This window comes from Rhinoraja longicauda, chromosome 20 (genome assembly GCF_053455715.1).
Source record: "Rhinoraja longicauda isolate Sanriku21f chromosome 20, sRhiLon1.1, whole genome shotgun sequence".
Lineage (NCBI taxonomy): Eukaryota > Metazoa > Chordata > Chondrichthyes > Rajiformes > Arhynchobatidae > Rhinoraja > Rhinoraja longicauda.
The window spans coordinates 19,906,669-19,926,821 of record NC_135972.1 but is presented as its reverse complement, the minus strand read 5'-3'; the positions used below and the strand labels follow the sequence as shown (position 1 = coordinate 19,926,821).

The 20,153-nt window shown below is 46.3% G+C and overlaps 1 protein-coding gene across 2 annotated transcripts in view; it reads left to right on the top strand.

The window, feature by feature from the left end:
* Positions 1–1,238: 1,238 nt before the first annotated feature.
* The window catches only part of slc17a8 (solute carrier family 17 member 8), a 40,645-nt gene continuing 21,730 nt past the window's right edge, over positions 1,239–20,153 (top strand). For both annotated transcript variants that reach the window (XM_078416569.1, XM_078416568.1), the window contains exons 1-5: positions 1,239–1,513; positions 8,880–9,138; positions 10,835–10,953; positions 15,697–15,811; positions 19,799–19,886. In XM_078416569.1, the coding sequence (XP_078272695.1) occupies positions 1,413–1,513; positions 8,880–9,138; positions 10,835–10,953; positions 15,697–15,811; positions 19,799–19,886 (682 nt within the window). In that variant the 5' untranslated portion in view covers positions 1,239–1,412. The remainder of the gene's footprint in view (positions 1,514–8,879; positions 9,139–10,834; positions 10,954–15,696; positions 15,812–19,798; positions 19,887–20,153) is intronic.

The window sequence follows — 20,153 nt, the reverse complement described above, 5'->3', positions numbered from 1 at the left end:
TGCTGTGGAGACCAAGTCAATGGGTATGTTTAAGCCACAGATTGACAGATTCGTGATCAGTAAGGGTCCGGTTATGGGGAGATGGCAAGATAATGGGGTAGACAAGGAAAGAGAGATCAGCCATGATTGAATGGTGGAGTAGACTTGATGGGCTGAATGGTCTAATTCTGCTCCTAGAACTTATGAACTTATGAAACGTCTGCCCTTTCTCTGCAAAGATGCTGCCTGGCCCACACAGAGTTCCTCCAGTGCTTCTTGCTCCAGATTTCCAGCATCTGCAGTTCATTACATCTTTTAAAATAAAAGCTTTCTTTAACTTTCTTGATTAGTACGGGTGTCAGAGGTTATGGGGAGAAGGCAGGCGAATGGGGTTAGGAGGGAGAGATAGATCAGCCATGATTGAATGGCGGAGTAGACTTGATGGGCGGAATGGCCTAATTCTGCTCCTATCTCTTAAGATTTTTATGATTTTATGAACTTGAGAGAGGGCTTACTTCATACTCCTTTTAAAAACGATCAGATATCGTTATTAAAATGTGTATTTTTGGTACATTTACACGGAACATCTTTCCAAGCTGAAGCATGAATAAAAAATACAGGCAGGCGGATGGAATGGTTAATGGGACTCTGGTGTGAAATAATTAATGGAGTGCAGAGCGGCGTTGGGTGTGTCTGGGAGGTTGATGAGATCTGTGAATGCAACTTCTTAAAAGATTCATGGACCTTCCACTTCTAGGGGGGGGGGTGGAGGCTTTTACAGCGCGTTTCCATCCTGACTATCGGTTACACTGACAAAAGAGAAGTGAGCCGAGCGTTGTTAACATTAGACCGCCGCCCGCGTCAACTTGACGGACTACATGACTGTCAATTTTTAATGAACATCCCGTCCACCTCCGCTCTCTTACCTCGTTGGGACAGCTAGAGAGAAGTGATCGCAGGAGGTACAAGGACTCCTGCATTCCGCCTGGTAGAGTTAGTTCCTCTGGGTGTTTGTGGAAGGAGAGGGGTTGGGGTTGGGACTGGTGTGAAACCAGTACATCTCAAACAATCCCCATTAATGGTTAAAATCTGCAGGAACTCTGCCGCCGAGGTCGTCTCGCCGGCATCTCCACACCATCCTAACTTCTCAAAGCAACTGGTTGGAAAATAGACAGAGAGGGGGGGGGGGGGGGAGAGACAGGGGAGAGAGAGAGAGAGAGAGAGAGAGGGGACTAAACGACACAAAACGCTGGAGTAACTCAGCTGGTCTGGCAGCATCTCTGGAGAGAGCGAAAGGGAGAGAAAGGGGATTATCTCAGCGAGATCCGATTTACAGTCGGGGGACCATGGACAGCGCTCTCGCCGCTCTCACACTGTCGATTCATCACAAGTATTAGTTGTGAATACGAGGACTGACCTCCGAAGCGGCAACGATGCCTTTCGATGGATTTGCAACTCTGAAGAACAAATTCTTCAACCCAGTCAAGGAGCAAGCCAAGTTCGCCGTGGGAGACTCTCTGGGGCACCTCCGAAGGTACTGAGAGTTTAATACAAACTTTATAATGCCAATTAATCCCCCAGCTTCATTGTCGAGACAGCGCACTGTTCGCGTGTGTTTGAACGACGTCTTTCTGTACCTGCAGTCAGAACATAGTGGGGTTGCAGGCTTGAGTTATAGGGACAGGTTGGATAGGCTGGGACTTTTTTTCTTTGGAGACTGATGGGTGGCTTTTTCGGATGTACAAGATCACGAGGGGCATGGATAAAAAGAACGCTCAGCCTTTTCCCCAAGGTGAAGGAGTCTAAAACTAGAGGGCACAGGTTTAAGGCTAGAGGGGGAAGATTTAAGGGGGACCTCAGGGGCAACAGTTCCACTCGGAGGGTAGTTAATGTCGGGAATGAGCTGCCAGAGGAAGCTATAGAAGTGGGTAGAATTATAACTTTTAAAATACATTGGGACAGAGACATGGATAGAAAGGGGGTAGAAGGATGTGGGGCAAACGGAGGCAAATAGGACTAGCATGCCAACTTGGTCGGCATGGACATGGTGGGCCGAAGGGCCAGTTTCCTTGCGGTATAACTCTATGACTAGTGTAAATGTACCCGCATGGGTCGTTATCTTATTGCCAATGTTCGCCACAATCCACGGTGTTCTTTAAAATTGAGACAAAACGATGGAAAGTGGCCAGGTTCAACGAAGCGTCTTGACCCGAAACATCACCTATTCCTTTTCTCCAGTGATGCTGTCTGACCCGCTGAGTTATTCCAGCTTTTTGTGTCTATCTTAGGTTCAATTCAGTTCTCGGCCATTTTAATCATCTTTTCACATGTTTTACCTTAAAAACCGAAGATTAAACCTGCCGATTCCGTATAAACTTTAAAGAAAAGAGAAATTATCTCATCTACACACATTTCCTTTAAGCAAGGTCCGGGTAATTGGATACAGACAGACTCCAAACATTTAACTTGGACTAGATTGTATTCTTTAATTTAGAGAGATAATGTAAACAGCAAATCTGGTTATAGATTAGTATATTAAAAAATATTTGTCGACTGCGCTTCCTCTGATGAATAAAATAGTAGTATTTGAACGTAGATGACAAATAGATGGATAGATTTGTGGAAGCCCAAGCAGACTGGCAGTTAATTAGTAATATTACATTGAACAAACATCCCCATTTTATTATTAATGGCATGCTTACACTTTTCCTCATTAAAATATCTTGTAAGAAAGATTACAAGATAATAATCTCCCACTGAAATGCATCAAGATATTTATCATCTGACCCTGTTCTTACCATGTTGATTATTTTGTGATTATACTCAGTTTTGGGTAGTATTAATAGTTTTATTTCAAGAATATCATTAGCTGCAACAAAGACTCTCACAAGATCGAATGTCAGAGATCAGGTACCATCGCCTGGAAAAAGACAGGCTGTCATGATAAAGGTTGGCTGTTCAGGGCAGTGGTCAACAGAGATTTCTTCACAGAGGGCTGACTAATATTTGGAATTCTCCGTCCAGATGGGTCTGGAGGCTGTGGCTGAGCATTTTCAGACATCATGGGAATAAACAGATATTGGAATATTGCCAGAAAATGGTGCAAGGTCACAAATGGCAGAACGGGCACAATCATAGAACATAGAACAGTACAGCACAGGAACAGCCCTTTGGCCCACAATGCCTGTGCCGGGCATGATGGCCAATATAAACTCATCTTGCTTGTGATCCATCTACCTGCTTGTGATCCATATAACCTCAACTTCTTACATATCCACCTGTCTATCACACAGTATCTTAAATGCCACAATCATATCTGCCTCTACCACCACCTCCAGCAGCACATTCCCCCACCCACTACCTCTAACTAAAAAAACTTGCCCCGCACATTTTCTTGAAATCACCCCCTCACCTTAAAACTGTTCCCTCCAGTTTGACCTTTCTACACTGGGGAAAAGTTTTTGACTGTCTACCCTATCTATGCCTCTCATAATTTTATAAACTTCTATCAGGTGTCACTGAGCAGATTGGTCTGCACTTGCTTCTAGTCTTTTTTTAAACATTCTCACGCTTTTACGTTGTGCCTTTTATGTTATTATAGATTCATTACTGTCACCAGGATGATAAGTTTAAAATGAAACAAATACAACAGGAGACAGTCAGAACAGACATTATGGTCCGAAGAGCCCGTTCCTGTCCTGTGCAGTTCTATATTCTAGGTTTAACGCATGGCCAACGGACCAGGCATATGGAAAGGAAACCCAACTTCCCGTTCTTCAGTGAGTGCAGTGAGCTGAATGAGATTTCAGTCCTGCAGAGAGTCCAGTGGAACTTTCCTTGGAATAGGGATGGATTGGGGAGATTTTGTGGGTGCATTTCGGCAACCTAGTGGTTTTTAATGGAAGGGATTGGGAGAAAATGGTTGGCTACGACAGAAGAACAAGGAAGCAAAGAGGGGCAGGTTTTAGAGAATGGACAAAAGGATCAAGTGGGTTTTGTTTAGTTTATTGTCACGTGTCCCAAGGTACAGTGAAAAGCTTTTGTTGCGTGCTAACCAGTCAGCTGAGAGAGTATACACGATTACAATCGCGCCATCGACAGTGTACAGATACGTGATAAAGGGAATAATGTCCAGTGCAAGATAAAGCCCAGTAAATTCCAATTAAAGACAGTCCGTGGGTCTCCAATGAGGTAGATGGGAGTTGAAAAGATTTCCTTTTGAAATTGCGTGGCCCTCTGAAAAGCAGTGGAAGAAAATTCAACAGGGGGAATGTGATAAACATCCAGTAAAAACACAAAGTGCTGGAGTAACTGGGGGGGGGGGGGGGGTGAATCAGGCTAGGCATGTGGGGAGAATGGACAGCTGACATTTCAGGTCAGGACCCTTCGTCTGATAAAGAACGCTTGGTGATGACAAAGCCCCCATTCTGATCCCCACTCAGGTTGAGAGCCTGTACAAAAGCCCACCATCATCGGCTGTATCAGTGTTGCTCCTTCACCATTTTGGTTGACTGGTGTGAACATTAGGAGTCCACAAATCAGGGCATGACTTCTCTGGAAGGAAATCCAGGCACAATTCCGCACAGGGAGGAGTCATGTCAAGTTTATTGTCATTTGCACCATCTGGTGAGGTACAGGTGCAATTAAAACCTTGCTTGCAGCAGCATCACAGGCACACAGACTCAGACCGACACTCACAAAAACAAATTATACGTAAATTACCCGTAGAATTTCTAAAAGAAAGATGACTGCAAAAAAAGAAGACATTAGCGCAAAGACATAATCAGAATTCTTGATTAGTAAGGGCGTTTCTTGATTAGTAAGGGTATCAAAGGATATGGGGAGAAGGTAGCAGAATGGGGTTGAGAGGAAAAGATAGATCAGCCATGATTAAATAGTGGAGCAGACCCGATGGGCTGAATGGCCTAATTCTGCTCCTAAGAACATGGAGGAAAAAAAACAAGTTCATTTGGGCCGTGCTGTTCTAATCTATTATCTCTGAGTTCCTCCTGTTCCAATCTTTGATCCCTTCCAAATCGAACCATTATCCGACTGGCAGCCTTGCATTTTGGAAGTGCCTCTGTAACCTCTCATTCTTCCTTTAAGATTCTCCAGCTTTGTACCAATTTGGAGCTTCTGTGAAGCTCTTGGTAATATTTCCCCAATGTTAGTGTGTAAAGTGGTTGTAGCTAATGCCACACAGAGATTTGAATATTTAAGGAGAAATTGATATGCCAAGTGGTCGAGGTGGGCTAAAATAAAATGGCAGTAATTCCTCAATGCTATCCGAGCCCAGGGTTGTTTTACACAATGAAACCTGCTCCTACCTGCAACATCTATAATTTATATGAGCTTTGCTTGGTTGATGCATCCCTGTCTGCCTCCACAACAGCCTCGTCCAGGTAGTTCCAACCCTTTTAATTGATAGCAAAACACAGTGCTGGAAGAAATCAGCGGATCAGGCAGCAACTGTGGAGGGAATGGACAAATTATGTTTCAGGTCAGGACCCTTCTTCAGGCTGATACTCCCTGACCCACTGAGTTCCTCCAGCACTTTGTATTTTGCTGATGATTCCTGCATCTGCAGTTTCTTCTGTCTTCATTTTGAAAGATTGATCTCTTTTTAAAAATACAACAAGCAAACTGACCCTTCAGCCCAGAGAGTCCACGCTGACCATCAATCATCATTCACACTAGTTCTATGTTAAGCCAATTTCCAATCCACACCCTACACACTAAGGACAATTTACAGAAGGTGATTAACCTACAAACCTGTATGTCTTTGGATGTGGGAGGAAACCGGAGCACCCAGAGGAAACCCTTGTGGTCACAGGGAGAATGTACAGTCTCCACTCAGACAGTACCCGAGGTCAGGATCAAACCCAGGGTCTCCGACACTGTGAGGCAGCAGCTCTATCAGCTATGCACTGTCTGCCTTGTAATTGACAGCCCTGTCTGGTCACACTGAGTGCAGTACACCCACCCCCATAAGCACCTGAGGACTTCCCAGACTGCTCTTTCCAAGGGGTTGGGGCTGTTTCAGGGGCTCCTGGGGACTGCTAACAGTCTCACTCTGTGGCTTCTGGTGTGCCGAGAATATTTTAATATTTATTTAATCCTTTACGTGTGATTACTGGTTCCTCTTGCCCCTCTCCCCGAGGCCGTGACATGCCCCTGGTTCTGGACGAGGTTCAATGCTCTGATCTGACACTGAGGGGCTCAGGTCTAACTTCAGTCCAAACTACTCTTAGGCAGTTTGTACACAAGTGTTTGGTTGCGTGTAATATTGCAGTCAAAACTGTCCCAGTTCCTGCACACCCATACTCTGTTCTGCCCAAGCCTGTCCTTTAGCTTACAATATCTTGTGACCAAGGTGCATACATAGACCATACATCAGTGCAGCGCATTCCCTTCAGCTCACATGTGGTAGAGATGGGTACAGTTACAATGGTAAAAAGACATTTGGGCAGCTGCCCGTGTACAAAAGGTTTAGAGGGATGTGGGCTAAATATAAGAAAATGGTCAAACAAAAAAACTGCAGATGCTGGTTTATACAAAATGTTGGAGTAACTCAACGTGTAAGGCAGCATCTCTGGAAAGAAAGGATAGGTGATGTTTCGGATTGGGACACTCCTTCAGACTGAAAGTAGGGGGTGGGGGGTGTGAAGACCATGAGGTGAGAAAAGCCCAGGACTAATTGGGGACAGCCACAAATGACCTTGGGCAGTGTGGTGCCCTTATGGGCCCAGTGTTGAAAATGGGACTAGCCGAGGAAGACATCTTGGTCAACATGGCCAAATTGGGCCAAAGGGTCTGTTTCTGTGCTGTATAATTCCATGACCCTATGGCTCACATTGTCTTTGCTGAGCATAAACTAATGTCCTCTGCCTACACGTGATCTCTATCCCTCTATTCCCTACATATCCATGTGCCTATGCATGTTCAGGCATGTACACCCTCTGTGTAAAAAAAGACTTGCCCCTTTAAACTTTTCCCCCTTTGTATTCCTAAACTTTTCCCATACTTTGTATTCCTCAGTGTTAAAATTCATCTGTCACCTCTCTGCTCATTCCACCAGCCTGTCCATATCTCCTTCAGCACCATGACCAATCTCCTCACAGTCCCCTCTGCCCCATGGCCAAAGCTTATAAGAAGTGACAACTCTCTGTTCCCTGTCACATAGTCATTTCTCCATCCATGCTCTTATGTACTTAATGTTTAATTTTAATCGTAATAAGGATAGAGAGCAGGGGAAGGGGGAAGGAGGGGAGGATGATAACTAAAATTGGTGAATTCAAAACTAATACTGTTGAGTTGTAAGGCACTGAACTGAAGATGAGGTGCTGTTCAAATGTGCAGAAAGGAACTGCAGATGCTGGTTTACACCGAGGATAGACACAAAATACTGGAGTAACTAAGCGGGGCAGGCAGGTCTCGACCCGAAACGTCACCCATTCCTTCTCTCCAGAGATGCTGCCTGTCCCGCTGAGTTACTCCAGCATTTTGTGTCTATCTTATGAGGTGCTGTCCCTCCAGTTTGCATGTGGCCTCGCTATGGCAATGGAGGAGGCCCTGGACATATAGGTTGGTGTGTGAATGGGAGTCCTTCTAGCCTTCCATTACCCAGCCTCTTTGCATTATCAGCAACTATGATTTTCTATGGACTGTGTTTGGTTGCACTACGGACTTCAACTTTGCACTATTATGGTCACCTGGTATTATGGTTATTAATTGATTCTGTTAGTGAATAGTGAAAGGTCTGGATTGAGTGGATGTGGAGAGGATGTTTCCACTCGTGGGCGAGTTTAGGACCAGAGGTCACAGGCTCAGAATAAAAGGACGTACCTTTAGATAGGAAATGAGGAGGAATTTACTTAATCAGAGGGTGGTGAATCTGTGTCATTGGGTATTTTTAAGCTACAGATTGACAGATTCTTGATTAGTATGGCTGTCAGGTTTATGGGGAGAGGGCAGGAGAATGGTTTTGAGAGGGAAAGATAAATCAGCCGTGATTGAATGGCTGTGCAGCCTTGATGGGCTGAATGGCCAAATTCTGCACCAATAACTCATGAACAAGAATTTATTATTGAATGTAGACACAAAATGCTGGAATAACTCAGCGGGTCAGGCGGCATCTCGGGAGAGAAGGAATGGGTGACGTTTCTGGTCGAGACCCTTCTTCAGACTCAAGAAGGGTCTCGACCCGAAACGTCACCCTTTCCTTCTCTCCCGAGATGCTGCCTGACACGCTGAGTTACTCCAGCATTTTGAGTCTACATTCGATTTAAACCAGCATCTGCAGTTTTTTTCCAAAGAATTTATTATTCACTGACAAAAGAATAAGGTAGAAACAAAGAATGGCAGATGCTAGATAATACAAATGGACAGTGCTGGACTAACTCAGCAGGTCAGGTAGCTCGTTTCATGCCATTGTGTTGTAACCTCCTGAAGTGAATGTGAAGTGCTCTTCATATTTTGAAGCACAGGTAACTCTTTCACTCTCATGCCTGCTCTGTCCAATAAAAGCACAGCTTGCCTCAGTGCTACCTTCTTACACTAACCTCATGATTCTCTTCAATTACAATAATCGATTGATCATACCTTGACTAGACTCTGATCAAGCTTCCACAGCTCTCTTGTGTGGAGATTTCAGAAAATTCACCTCCCACTGGGTGAAGATATTTCTTATAATTTTACTCCTGAATTTAATTTTGTTTCGTTTGGTTTAGACATGGAAACATGCACTTCACCCACCGAGTCCACGCTGACCATCGATCACCCTCTCATACTAGTTTTATGCTATTCCTCTTTCTCATCCACTCCGTACACACTGGAGGTGATTTACATTGCATGACAACAATAAACGGATGCTAACACCAATGCTTGCCCCCCCCACGCAGGGCTGTAGATGGCACGAATGCGGAGGTGGAGGAGGAGATGGAGCTGAACGAGGACGGGCAGCCGGTGAAGGCGGGGGTGCCGAGGGAGCGGCCCCTGTGCGACTGCCAATGCTTCGGGATGCCCAAGCGTTACGTCATCGCCGTCATGAGCGGCCTGGGCTTCTGCATCTCCTTCGGCATCCGCTGCAACCTGGGCGTGGCCATCGTGGAGATGGTCAACAACAACACTGTCTACGTCAACGGCCGGGCAGAGATAGAGGTGGGTCTCACACACACACACACACACACACACACACACACACACACACACACACACACACACACACACACACACACACACACACACACACACACAGTCGCACAGCACCCTGACAGGCCCTTCGGCCCAACCATGCCCACGCTGGCCAAGATGCCCCATCTACATTAGTCCCACCTGCCCACATTTGGACAATCTCCCTCTAAACATTTCCTATCCACGTACCTGTCCAACTGTCTTTAACACGTTTTTATTGTACCTGCCTCAGCTACACATTCTGGCAGCTCGTTCCATGTACCCACTACCCTCAGCATGAAAATGTTGCCCCTCACTTTCCTATTACCTTAAACTTATGTCCTCTGGTTCTTGTTTCTCCTACTCTGGGTAAAAGACACTGTGCATTTACCCTATCTATTCCCCTCATGATTGTATACACCTCTTGGTCTTGGTCTCTCATGCTCCTGTGATCCAAAGAATAAAGTGGTGGGTATGTCCTGTTCTCCCGTCAGTGGAGGAGCTGGGGCCGTCCCGGCGTTCCTTCCTCGCACTGCAGCGGTTCAAGGTGTCAGCTCACCGCCAACCTCGCCAGGGCACGTGGGGGATGGGCGATCGATACCAGCCTTGCCATAATCCCTAGAACAAATTAAAAAAATTACATTAAATTCTCTTGACAGCTGGTTGCTGAAACATATCGGAGAACATTCCCAATTTAGCTTGTTCGGGAAGTGATTCATGCAATCTAATTTGCGGAATGTAATAAAGTTTTCAAAATGGACACCCCGTGAGCTGCCAGGCGTGACAAGGAGTGACGTCAACTCGTGATGAGTTAAAGATATCAAAGAGAGAGCCCCCGGTATCTGAGCCTTATGGGTGGGCAGATGTGCAGGTGAGGGGCTGCAGTCATCTGGACACGGCACTGATGGTAAATGTCACTGAGGTTTTAATGTGTTTACTTGAGCCGTAATAAGATTTACTGAGATGGTAGAGAATGCCTGGTGGGAATTGTTGAGTCTGAACAGGCACAGCGCATGGGATGTAGCTGGGTCATGCACAGACTGAGCTCTTTGACTGACCGATAGTTTCCTCCAACAATCTATGATCTAACGAAGCTGGGCAATATGCAACAAAACACAAAGTGCTGGAGGAACTCAACAGATCAGGCAGCATCTGTGGAGGGAAATGGATAGACAATGTTTCAGGCCGGGACCTTTCTTCAGACTCATTGTAGTAGCAGGGAGAAAGCTGGAAAAGAGCTGGGGTCGGGACAAAGCCTGGCAAGTGATAGGTGGAGATAGACACAAAATGCAGGAATAACTCGGCGGGTCAGGCAGCATCGCTGGAGAAAAAGGATGGGTGACATTTCGGGTCAGAACCCTTCTTCAGACCCAGTAGGTCAGAGTGATAGGTGGATACAAGTGAGGGGGTTGGATTGGCAGATGGATGGAGAAAAAGTAACAAAGGCTAGAGGTGCAAAGGAAAACATCCAGCAGGCCTTCGAGGGTCAAGCGCAAGTGTTTGCTTAGCCTACACTTGTCTCACCAATGTAAATGAGGCCACATTGGGAGCACCCAATGCAGTAGATGAGGTTAGAGGAGGTGCACACGAACCCCTGTCTCATCGGGATGCAGATTCATATGATGGTCAGATATAATGAGGACTGTAACACCCTGTCCCTTCTTCTTCTTCTTTCCCTTTTCAGAAGCCTCAGTTCAACTGGAACCCAGAGATTGTGGGTCTGATCCATGGCTCCTTTTTCTGGGGCTACATTGTGACTCAAATCCCAGGGGGATTCATCTCCAACAATTTTGCTGCAAACAGGTAGGAGCCTTGAGGTGGAACTGAAGTTCCTCAAGCAACCACAGTGAACTCGGCCCAGGTACAGGAAGGATGTCATGAAGCTTGAGAGGGTGCAGAAGAGATTCACCAGGATGTTACCTGGGCTCGTGGGTGTTGAGTCATAGGGAGAGGTTGGATAGACTGGAACTTTTTTCTTTGGAGCGTAGGAGGCAATGGGGTGATCTTATGGAGATGTACAAGATTATGAGGGGCATGGATAAAGACCTGGATAAGCCATTGTCAGTAACTGGCTAGGCACTAGAGGGCACAGGTTTAAGGTGAGAGGGGAGAGATTTAATTTACCTCAAGGAAAGGTTTTTCACACACATAATAGTCCACATCTGGAATGAGTGACAGAGGAAACTATACAACAGAGAGAGAGTGAGAGAGAGGGATGGAGGGAGAGAGAGAGAGAGAGAGACGGATGGAGAGAGAGAGAGAGAGAGAGAGACGATGGAAAGAGAGAGATGGATGGAAAGAGAGAGATGGAAATAATAGAGAGAGATATATAGAAACACACAGAGAGGTAGAGAGAGGCAGATTGATATGGAGAGACAGACAAAATGTTAGGGACAAAGAGATAATTTTATAAAATAGAGAGTGAGAGAGAGAGATTCAAAAATAGAGATATGCAGATTTTTTAAAAGGCAGACAGAAATAGGTAAAAGATTCGGAGAGCAAGAGAGGGGTATGATAGGGGTGAAGAAGGGGAAAGATTTGCTCTGAGAATATTGGCCGGCAACTCCATTCATCCCCACACATTCAGCTCGATGAAGTCAAGTATTCATTGCTGGTGAGGACTTTCTTCCCCGAACAGGCAGCATTTAATTCAGCATTACATCACTCGGGGCAAGCCTGTTGTCGGCGAGCAGCTGAGCGAAGGGGCCTCTGTTTCGGGGCTGTTGGTGGAAGGTTGAGTCGTGGTCCCAGGTCGGGGATGGGGACTCCTACTCATCCTACTCCCCCTCTGCTCAGCGGCGGTGACAATGTAACGCCCCCTCCCTATCGCACTGAAGCATCAGCCGAGATTATTAGCTGAAACCTCTGGAGTGGAGCCTTTGGAATGGAAATGTCACCTCTTTTGACACATCTCAGTTTGAGGGGAATGCGATAAACACAGCCTTGCAAATTTAAATGAGGCCGTGTTCAATCTCTCGCCTCCTGCTACGTGAAGGGCTTGAAGAGCTCATTGTCTGAGAGAGACGTCACCATTTTCCAACCTTGTAAAAGATCAGTGAGATCTTTCCTCTCCACCGCGTGAGATTCACTGCAATATTTGTGTGCCGGCACTGGGAAAGCAGCAGCTAGCCGGCTTCAGTGACTATTTTTATATTTATTTCATGAATGTTCCTAATTGATTCTGTACAGAGGGCAAACAATTTACAATGGATGGGCCCCCTACTCCTCTCTCTTTCCCACTCCTCCCCAGCCCAATGTGCACACATCTCTCTCTATCTCCCACCACCCAAGTCACCCTGTTATTTCCCCTCACTGAACACTCCTCTCTCATAACGACTCCCCATTTCCTTATAGCTCCCCTCTTTCCCTCTTTCCCCTTCTCCCATTCCCTTCAACCGATATCCCTCCCTCACTCCTTTGCATTTCACTCCTCCTCTTCTCTCCTTATCTGACACCCTTTTGTCTCCTTTACACCTCCAGCCTTTTGTCACTCACCTCACCCATCTGGCAATCACTGCTCCCCCCCTCACCCGTATCCACCTATCACTTGCCAGGCTTTGTCCTGTTCTGCTTCTCTTTTTCCAGCTTTCTCCATCAGAACTGAGGAAGGATCCCGACCCACAGTATTGTCTGTCCATTCCCTCCACAGAACTCACTGAGATCTTCTAGCCTGAAGAAAGGGTCCCGACTCGAAATGTCACCCATCCTTTTTCTCCAGAGATGCTGCCTGACCTGCTGAGTTACTCCAGCATTTCATGTCTATATCTGGTATAAACCAGCATCTGCTTTCTTTGTTTCCAAAATCCAGTAATTTCACGGTCACTAGCTTATCCGCTCCAGATTTATTTAATTAACCACACTTACATTTCTCTCTTGCCACTTTGGGAATTTAACTCGTATTTCCAGCTCAGTGATCTGGGCTGTGAATTCCCAATCTTGCTGCATAACCGCTAGGCTGCCTTGCCTCTGTCTGAGCTCTAACGGCTGGCTCTGTCCACTGGGAGAGGATATGCTCATTCACAGTAGCCACTTCTGCTTGGGTAGCTTACAACCCAATTGTATGAACATTGAGTTCCCCAATTAGTCCATAAGTTACAGGAGCAGAATTAGACCATTCAGTCCATCGGGTCGACTCCACCATTTATTCATGGCTGATCTGAATTTAGAAGGATGAGAGGAGATCTTATCGAAACGTATAAGATTATTAAGGGGTTGGGCACGTTAGAGGCAGGAAACATGTTCCCAATGTTGGGGGAGTCCAGAACAAGGGGCCACAGTTTAAGAATAAGGGGTAGGCCATTTAGAACTGAGATGAGGAAAAACTTTTTCAGTCAGAGAGTTGTGAATCTGTGGAATTCTCTGCCTCAGAAGGCAGTGGAGGCCAATTCTCTGAATGCATTCAAGAGAGAGCTAGATAGAGCTCTTAAGGATAGCGGAGTCAGGGGGTATGGGGAGAAGGCAGGAACGGGGTACTGATTGAGAATGATCAGCCATGATCACATTGAATGACGGTGCTGGCTCGAAGGGCCGAATGGCCTCCTCCTGCACCTATTGTCTATTGTCTATCTATCTGTCCCTCTCAACCCGATTCTCCTGCCTTCTCCCCATAACCCCTGATACCTTTACTAATCAAGTATCTGTCAATCTCTGCCTTAAAAATATGCAATGACTGCCTCCACAGCCGTCTGTGGCAATGAATTCCACAGATTCACCACCTTCTGACGAAAGAAATTCCTCCTCATCTCCTTTCTAAAGGTACAATTTTAGGTAACTAACCTACAAACATCTCCCCTTTATTTTCCCCCTCTACCCAGTGCCCCACCAGGATGCACAATAATTTCTCCCTTTTCCCCTACCCCTCCACCCCTGTTTCCCCTCCCAGTCCCCTTCCACTTATGTTCCTTCCTCTGACTTCATATTTCATGTCTCCTCTCCTCTTATCTCACACTTTTCATTTTTTCATCTCTGGCCTTTGTCCAACCTTCTGTCTCTCAAAGAAAAGCCCCCACCTGTATCCACCTATCACTTGCCAGGCTTTGCCCAGCCTCCCACCTCTCTTCTAGCTTTCTCCCCCTCACTCCATCAGTCTGACGAAGGGTCCCGACCCCAATCATCACCCGTCCATGTCCTCCACAGATGTTCTCCAGAGATGCTGCCCATGTCCTCCTCTGTGTTCTCCAGAGATGCTGCCCATGTCCTCCTCTATGTTCTCCAGAGATGCTGCCCATGTCCTCCTCTATGTTCTCCAGAGATGCTGCCCAACTCGCTGTTACTCCAGTACCTTGTGCCTTTTTTTTTGTAAACCAGCATCTGCAGTTCGTTGTGTCTAGCCGGTTACAAACACTGGTTTATCCCGGGCCTTGTCAGATGATATGGCCTATGTAAGGTGAGCGATCTGCTGCCAAAGCTGTGAATTATTCACCATGCTTCATCCCTGCCTCAGACTGACAAAGCCACTGTTATCAGAAAAGCAGAGCAGAGGGTTGAATTGAAAATCGAAATTGATTATCCTTGTTGGGGGTGGGGAGGAGGGGGGCGGGGGGGTCGGGTCCTCCATGACTACGCACAGGGGGGAGATTTTAAGATCACGAATGGCTCCATTATTTGTGAAGCCAAATGCAAACGATCAGAGAGACGTTGAATAAAGTTGGGTAAAGACGTTGAATAAAGCGCAGTAGTAGATTTGCTGCCTTACAGCGCCAGAGACCCAGGTTCGATCCTGACATGGGGGTAACACGGAGTTTGGACGTTCTCCCTGTGACCATGTGGATTTTCCTCGGGTTCTCTGGATTCCTCCCACATTTCAAAGCCGTGCAGGTTTGTAGGTCAATCAGCTTCTGTAAATTGTCCCTAATGTGTAGGTCAGTGCTTGTACATGGGTGATCGCTGGTTGGCACGGACGCGGTGGGCCGAAGGGCCTGTTCCCATGCTGGCATTCAATATGACCATGGCTGATCGCTGGTTGGCACGGACGCGGTCGGCCGAAGGGCCTGTTCCCATGCTGGCATTCAATATGACCATGGCTGATCTGTCCCAGGCCTCAACTCCAGTTTTCAGTTGCCCTCAGTTTGCTGATCCTCCAAAAATGTATCTCTCTCTTCCACCAATGGTTTTATCTTCAGGCCTGTATAGTCATCGAGCCATACAGAATGGAAACAGGCCCTTTGGGCCAACTTATCCATGCCAACCAAGTTCCATAGCCCTCTAAACCCGTCCTAACCATATATGTCCAAATGTCTTTTGAAAGACTCAATGGTACCCTAGCTCAGGCCCATTAGGAATAGGCTGAGGGGAGATCTGATAGAAGTATGTAAAATTCTGAGAGGTATAGATGGGGTAGGCAGTCAGAACCTTTCTCCCAGGGTGGAAATGTCTAAGACGAGAGACCATAGCTTTAGGTGTAAGTTACCACAGGAATGTCACAGTGTAGATCGCCATGTGAATGAATTGTTGAACACTGTTTCCTAAGGTGGACTGAAGCTCAAACACTCTAATGAGTGAAGATACCAACACTCCCCTTCTAATATCTTTCTACTTTTATCCTAGGGTTTTTGGAATAGCTATATTCCTGACTGCGACACTTAACATGCTCATCCCATCGGCAGCGAGAACTCATTTCGGTTGCGTTCTGTTTGTGAGGATACTTCAGGGACTGGTGGAGGTACGGATTGCGATCTACTTTAACAGTGGGAGATGGTAAACCAGGGGCATAGGGGTAAATAGTCAAACAACAGATTGATACACAGCAGGCTATAATGTCATGTGAAGCATTATTTGTGTACTGGCATCTTTTTGACTGCAGGTAAAAGCACTCATAGATCCATTGAGTCACATAATGTGGAAACAAGCTCATTGGCCCAACTTACCCAAGCCAACCAACAAATCCCATTGACACTAGTCCCACCTGTCTGCGTTTGCCCACATGCCTTTAAACCCAACCTGTCTAAACCTATAAATGTACCTGTCTACATGTTTCTTAAACATTTTGATAAAAGTTAAACCTGCCATCAACTACCTCATCCGGCAGCTCGCTCCATACCTACTACCCTTTGTGTAAAAACGTTGCCCCTCAGGTTCCGAGTAAATCTTTCCCCCTTAACTTTAAACTGACGAGGGATATGGATACAATAGGCTGCAGGAAACATTTCCACTGATCAAAGGTAGATAAAATTAGAGAACATGGGTAAAAAAAGTTAGAGAGGGTTTGAGGGAACCTCCTTCACCCAGAGATGGGTGAGCACCTGGGACATGCTGCCGGGGAAAGTGGTGGAGACAGTCACTGACAGTGTTCGAGATGTATGTAGATGAACACTTAAATTGCCCAGGGATAGGAGGCCACTGGCCAAATGCCTGGAGATGGGCTTAAGCAAGAAAGAGTGCAGAAAAGATTCACCAGCATGTTGCCTCAGCTTGCGGGCTTGGGTTATAGGGAGATGTTGGATTGACTGGGATGTTTTTCTTTGGAGCATATGAGGCTGAGGGGTGACCTTATTGAGGTGTACAAGATCATGAGGGACATGGATAAAGTGAACGCTCACAGTCTTTTTCCCTGGGTAGAGGATTCTAAAACTAGAGGGCACAGGCTTAAGGTGAGAGGGGAGAGATTTAAGAGGGACCCCAGGAGCAACTGTTTCAGTCAGAAGGTAGTCCGTATCAGGAAGGAGCTGCCAGAAGAAGCTATGGAAGCAGATACAATTACAATGTCTAAAAGATATTTTGACAGATGTGTGGATAGAAAGGGTTTAGAGGGATATGGACCAAATGCAAGCAAAGGAGGGTTAGCACAGTGGTGCAGTGGTAGAATTGCTGCCTTACAGTGCCAGAGACTCGGGTTCGATCCTGACCACGGGTGCTGTCTGTATGGAGTTTGTACGTTCTCCCTGGGTGTCCCAGTTTCCTCCCACACTCCAAAGATGTGCAGGTTTCTAGATAAATTGGCTGCTGTAAATTGTCTCTAGTGTGCAGGAATGATCAAGTGTACGTGGCTGGCTGGTCAAAGTGGACTCGGTGGGCTGAGGGGCATGTTTCCACGCTGTATCTCTAAAGTGAAAACTAAAACTACACTGTTTAAAAGACATTTGGACAGATATAGATAGGAATGAATTACAGAGCTATGGGGCACATGCAGGCAACGAAGTCTAGCCCATTAAGCCAACGTGGATGGCATGGGCAAGGTGGGCTCAAGGGCCTGTTTCCGTGCTGTACAGCTCTATGGATTTAAATCTCCCCTCCTCTCAGGCAGTGCCTTGGACTGAGGATGACTTGCTTCCTCTCTGGTTTAGTGGGTTCTGAGGTGGCTGATATGAGAACCGGGAACTCTGCCACAAATCCAGGTAGAGGCCTATGGTGCTGCTTCATGCTTCTTGCATAGGTAGTTCTGCCTCATAACTGAACGATCCAGATCCTACTGAGGCAGCGGCTTACAACTCAACCAAGTAAGGAATGGCCAATGAAAGACACAAAGCACTGGAGTAACTCAGTGAGTCAGGGAGCATCTCAGGAGAACATGGATAGGTGATGTTTTGGTTCGGGACGTTTCTTTAGACCTGAGTCTGCAGAAGGGCCCTGACCTGAAACGTCACCCATACTTGTTCTCCAGAGATGCTGCCTGGCCCACTCAGTTACTCCAGCACCTTGTGTCTGTCTTTGGTATAAAACAGGATTTTCAGTTCTTTTCATCTACATTTAGGAATGGCAAATCCTTGCTCTTGAAATACCGGAAACCTTTATAATGTTGACTGCCTGCCTTGAATAGTCAGCTTTGGTGTGTGTTTGGGTGCTTGGAGCTTATGTCTCCTTTGACATTAGTTAGTCTTGCTCAATGCCTATTTATAATGCTACAGCTCACAGCGTGACAGACTCAGGGTGGTGCAGTTAATATCCCAATGTGCAGGTTAATGGAACACTGGCTAACTAATTAAATTACTCATCAGGCCATATCAAGCTCGCTGATCAATCATTTAAAATTAAGAGGTTGTTTAAATTCAGTGGAAAGTGTCTGCAATGTTAAGCAATGATAAACCCAATCCTATTCTTGCCAAAGGTACTAAAACTCGATTGTTTGTTCATTATCTTCCCCATCTTGTTATCAGTGGCTATTTTAAATTCTGGGTGATATGATTCAGGCAATTGCATGCAGTGATATGATAATCTGTTGAATGACTGACAATTTTCGGTGTTCCTCTGGGGGATCTTCCTTAAAGTTAGGGAGCATTAGGGAGCATTCTGAACGTGAACTGATTCACATGTTGATTAGTCCAGATGTCAGGGGTTATGGGAAGAAGGCAGGACAATGGGGTTGAGAGGGGGAGATAGACCAGCCATGATTGAATGGCGGAGTAGACTGGATGGGCTAAACGGCCGAATTCTGCTCCTATCCCTTATGAACTGGATCTAAGGGCCATACCTTGGGTTCTTTTCAAAGAAAGGAAGGTGGCTGCGGAGACTGCCTGCTCGCCTGGAAGAGGCCTGGGACTTGGGTAAACCTCTGATTCACTATTGGGGGTGTTGAGCAAGAGAGTTATACAGCACTGAGACAGGCCCTTTGGCCCAACTCGTCCATGCTGACCAAGATGCTCCACCTCAGTTAGTCCCAATTTGGCCCATATTCCACTAAGCCTTTCCTATCCATGTACCTGTCCAAGTGTCTTTTAAATGCTGTCATTGTACTTGCCTGTACGACCTCCTCTGGCATACTCACCACCTTAGTAAATTGTGGCGTTTGGACCTTTCGGCTCACCGGGGAGTTTTGGGAAGGTTCTGGCACCGACTGTTTGTGGACCATGGCTGCATTGGAGCTCCTGAGCCTCCCTGACCTCGGGTGCACTGCACACAACACTTAGGAAGGGAGACACAAGAAAGTGCAGATGCTGGAATCTTGAGCAAAACACAAAGTGCTGGAGGAACTCAGTGGCATCTGTGGAGGGAATGGACAGACGACATTTTGGGTTGGATCCATTCTTCAGACTGATTAACTTTAGACTTTAGATACAGCATGGAAACGGGCCCTTCGGCCCACAAAGGCTGCTCCGACCAGCGATCCCTGTACACTAGCAGTACCCTACACACTATAGACAATTTTACAATTTTACCGGTCAGTTAACCTACAAACTTGTATGTACCTGTATGCATCGACCAATTCCCCACGTCACTGCATTTCAAAATTATTCCACAGTAGTGAAGTACTTTGGGATAATCTGGTTAATAGGAGACATTACACACTTCTGAAGAAGAGTCCCGATCCCCCCCACATATGGTCACCAGCAGTGGCCCAGGTATGATCAAACAAGAGCTTTGTGTGGCTTGATCACAACTGTGGAATTCATTGCCACAGTCGGCTGTGGAGGCGAAGTCAGTGGATATTTTTAAGGCGGAGATTGATGGATGCTTAATTAGTAAGGGTGTCAGGGGTTATGGGGAGAAGACAGGAGAATGGGGTTGAGAGGGAAAGATAGGTCAGCCATGATTGAATGGCAGAGTAGACTTGATGGACCAAATGGCCTAATTCTGCTCCTGTAACATGAACTTATGAAGTAATTAGCTTCCTTGCCAAGGTAAAGCCTGGGCCTGGTGGTGTGAGAGTACATTTTATTGTAAGTTCTGGTTACCAATGTGCAATGGTTCTTAATGATGTTTCCTGTTTTTGCAGGGTGTGACTTATCCAGCATGCCACGGACTGTGGACAATGTGGGCTCCACCAATGGAAAGGAGTCGTTTGGCTACTATATCTTTCTGCGGTCGGTATCCCTGCTCTTGATCTCATTTTGTTATTTCCTTCCCAAGCAATGGTTCAGTGGTTTCTTTATTATCTCGTGCACCAAGGATTACAGTGAAATATGTTTACTGCATACAGATCAGCAAGATTATTGCCGTACATAAGCACCATGCCCTGGTTAGTACAGAATTACAGAACAGCCCACTGAGTCTGTATTCAAGAGGTGCCATTTTACATTCCCAGCTGCAGTTGGGCACAAAGGCCCGTGGCAGCCCTCACCTCCATTCCG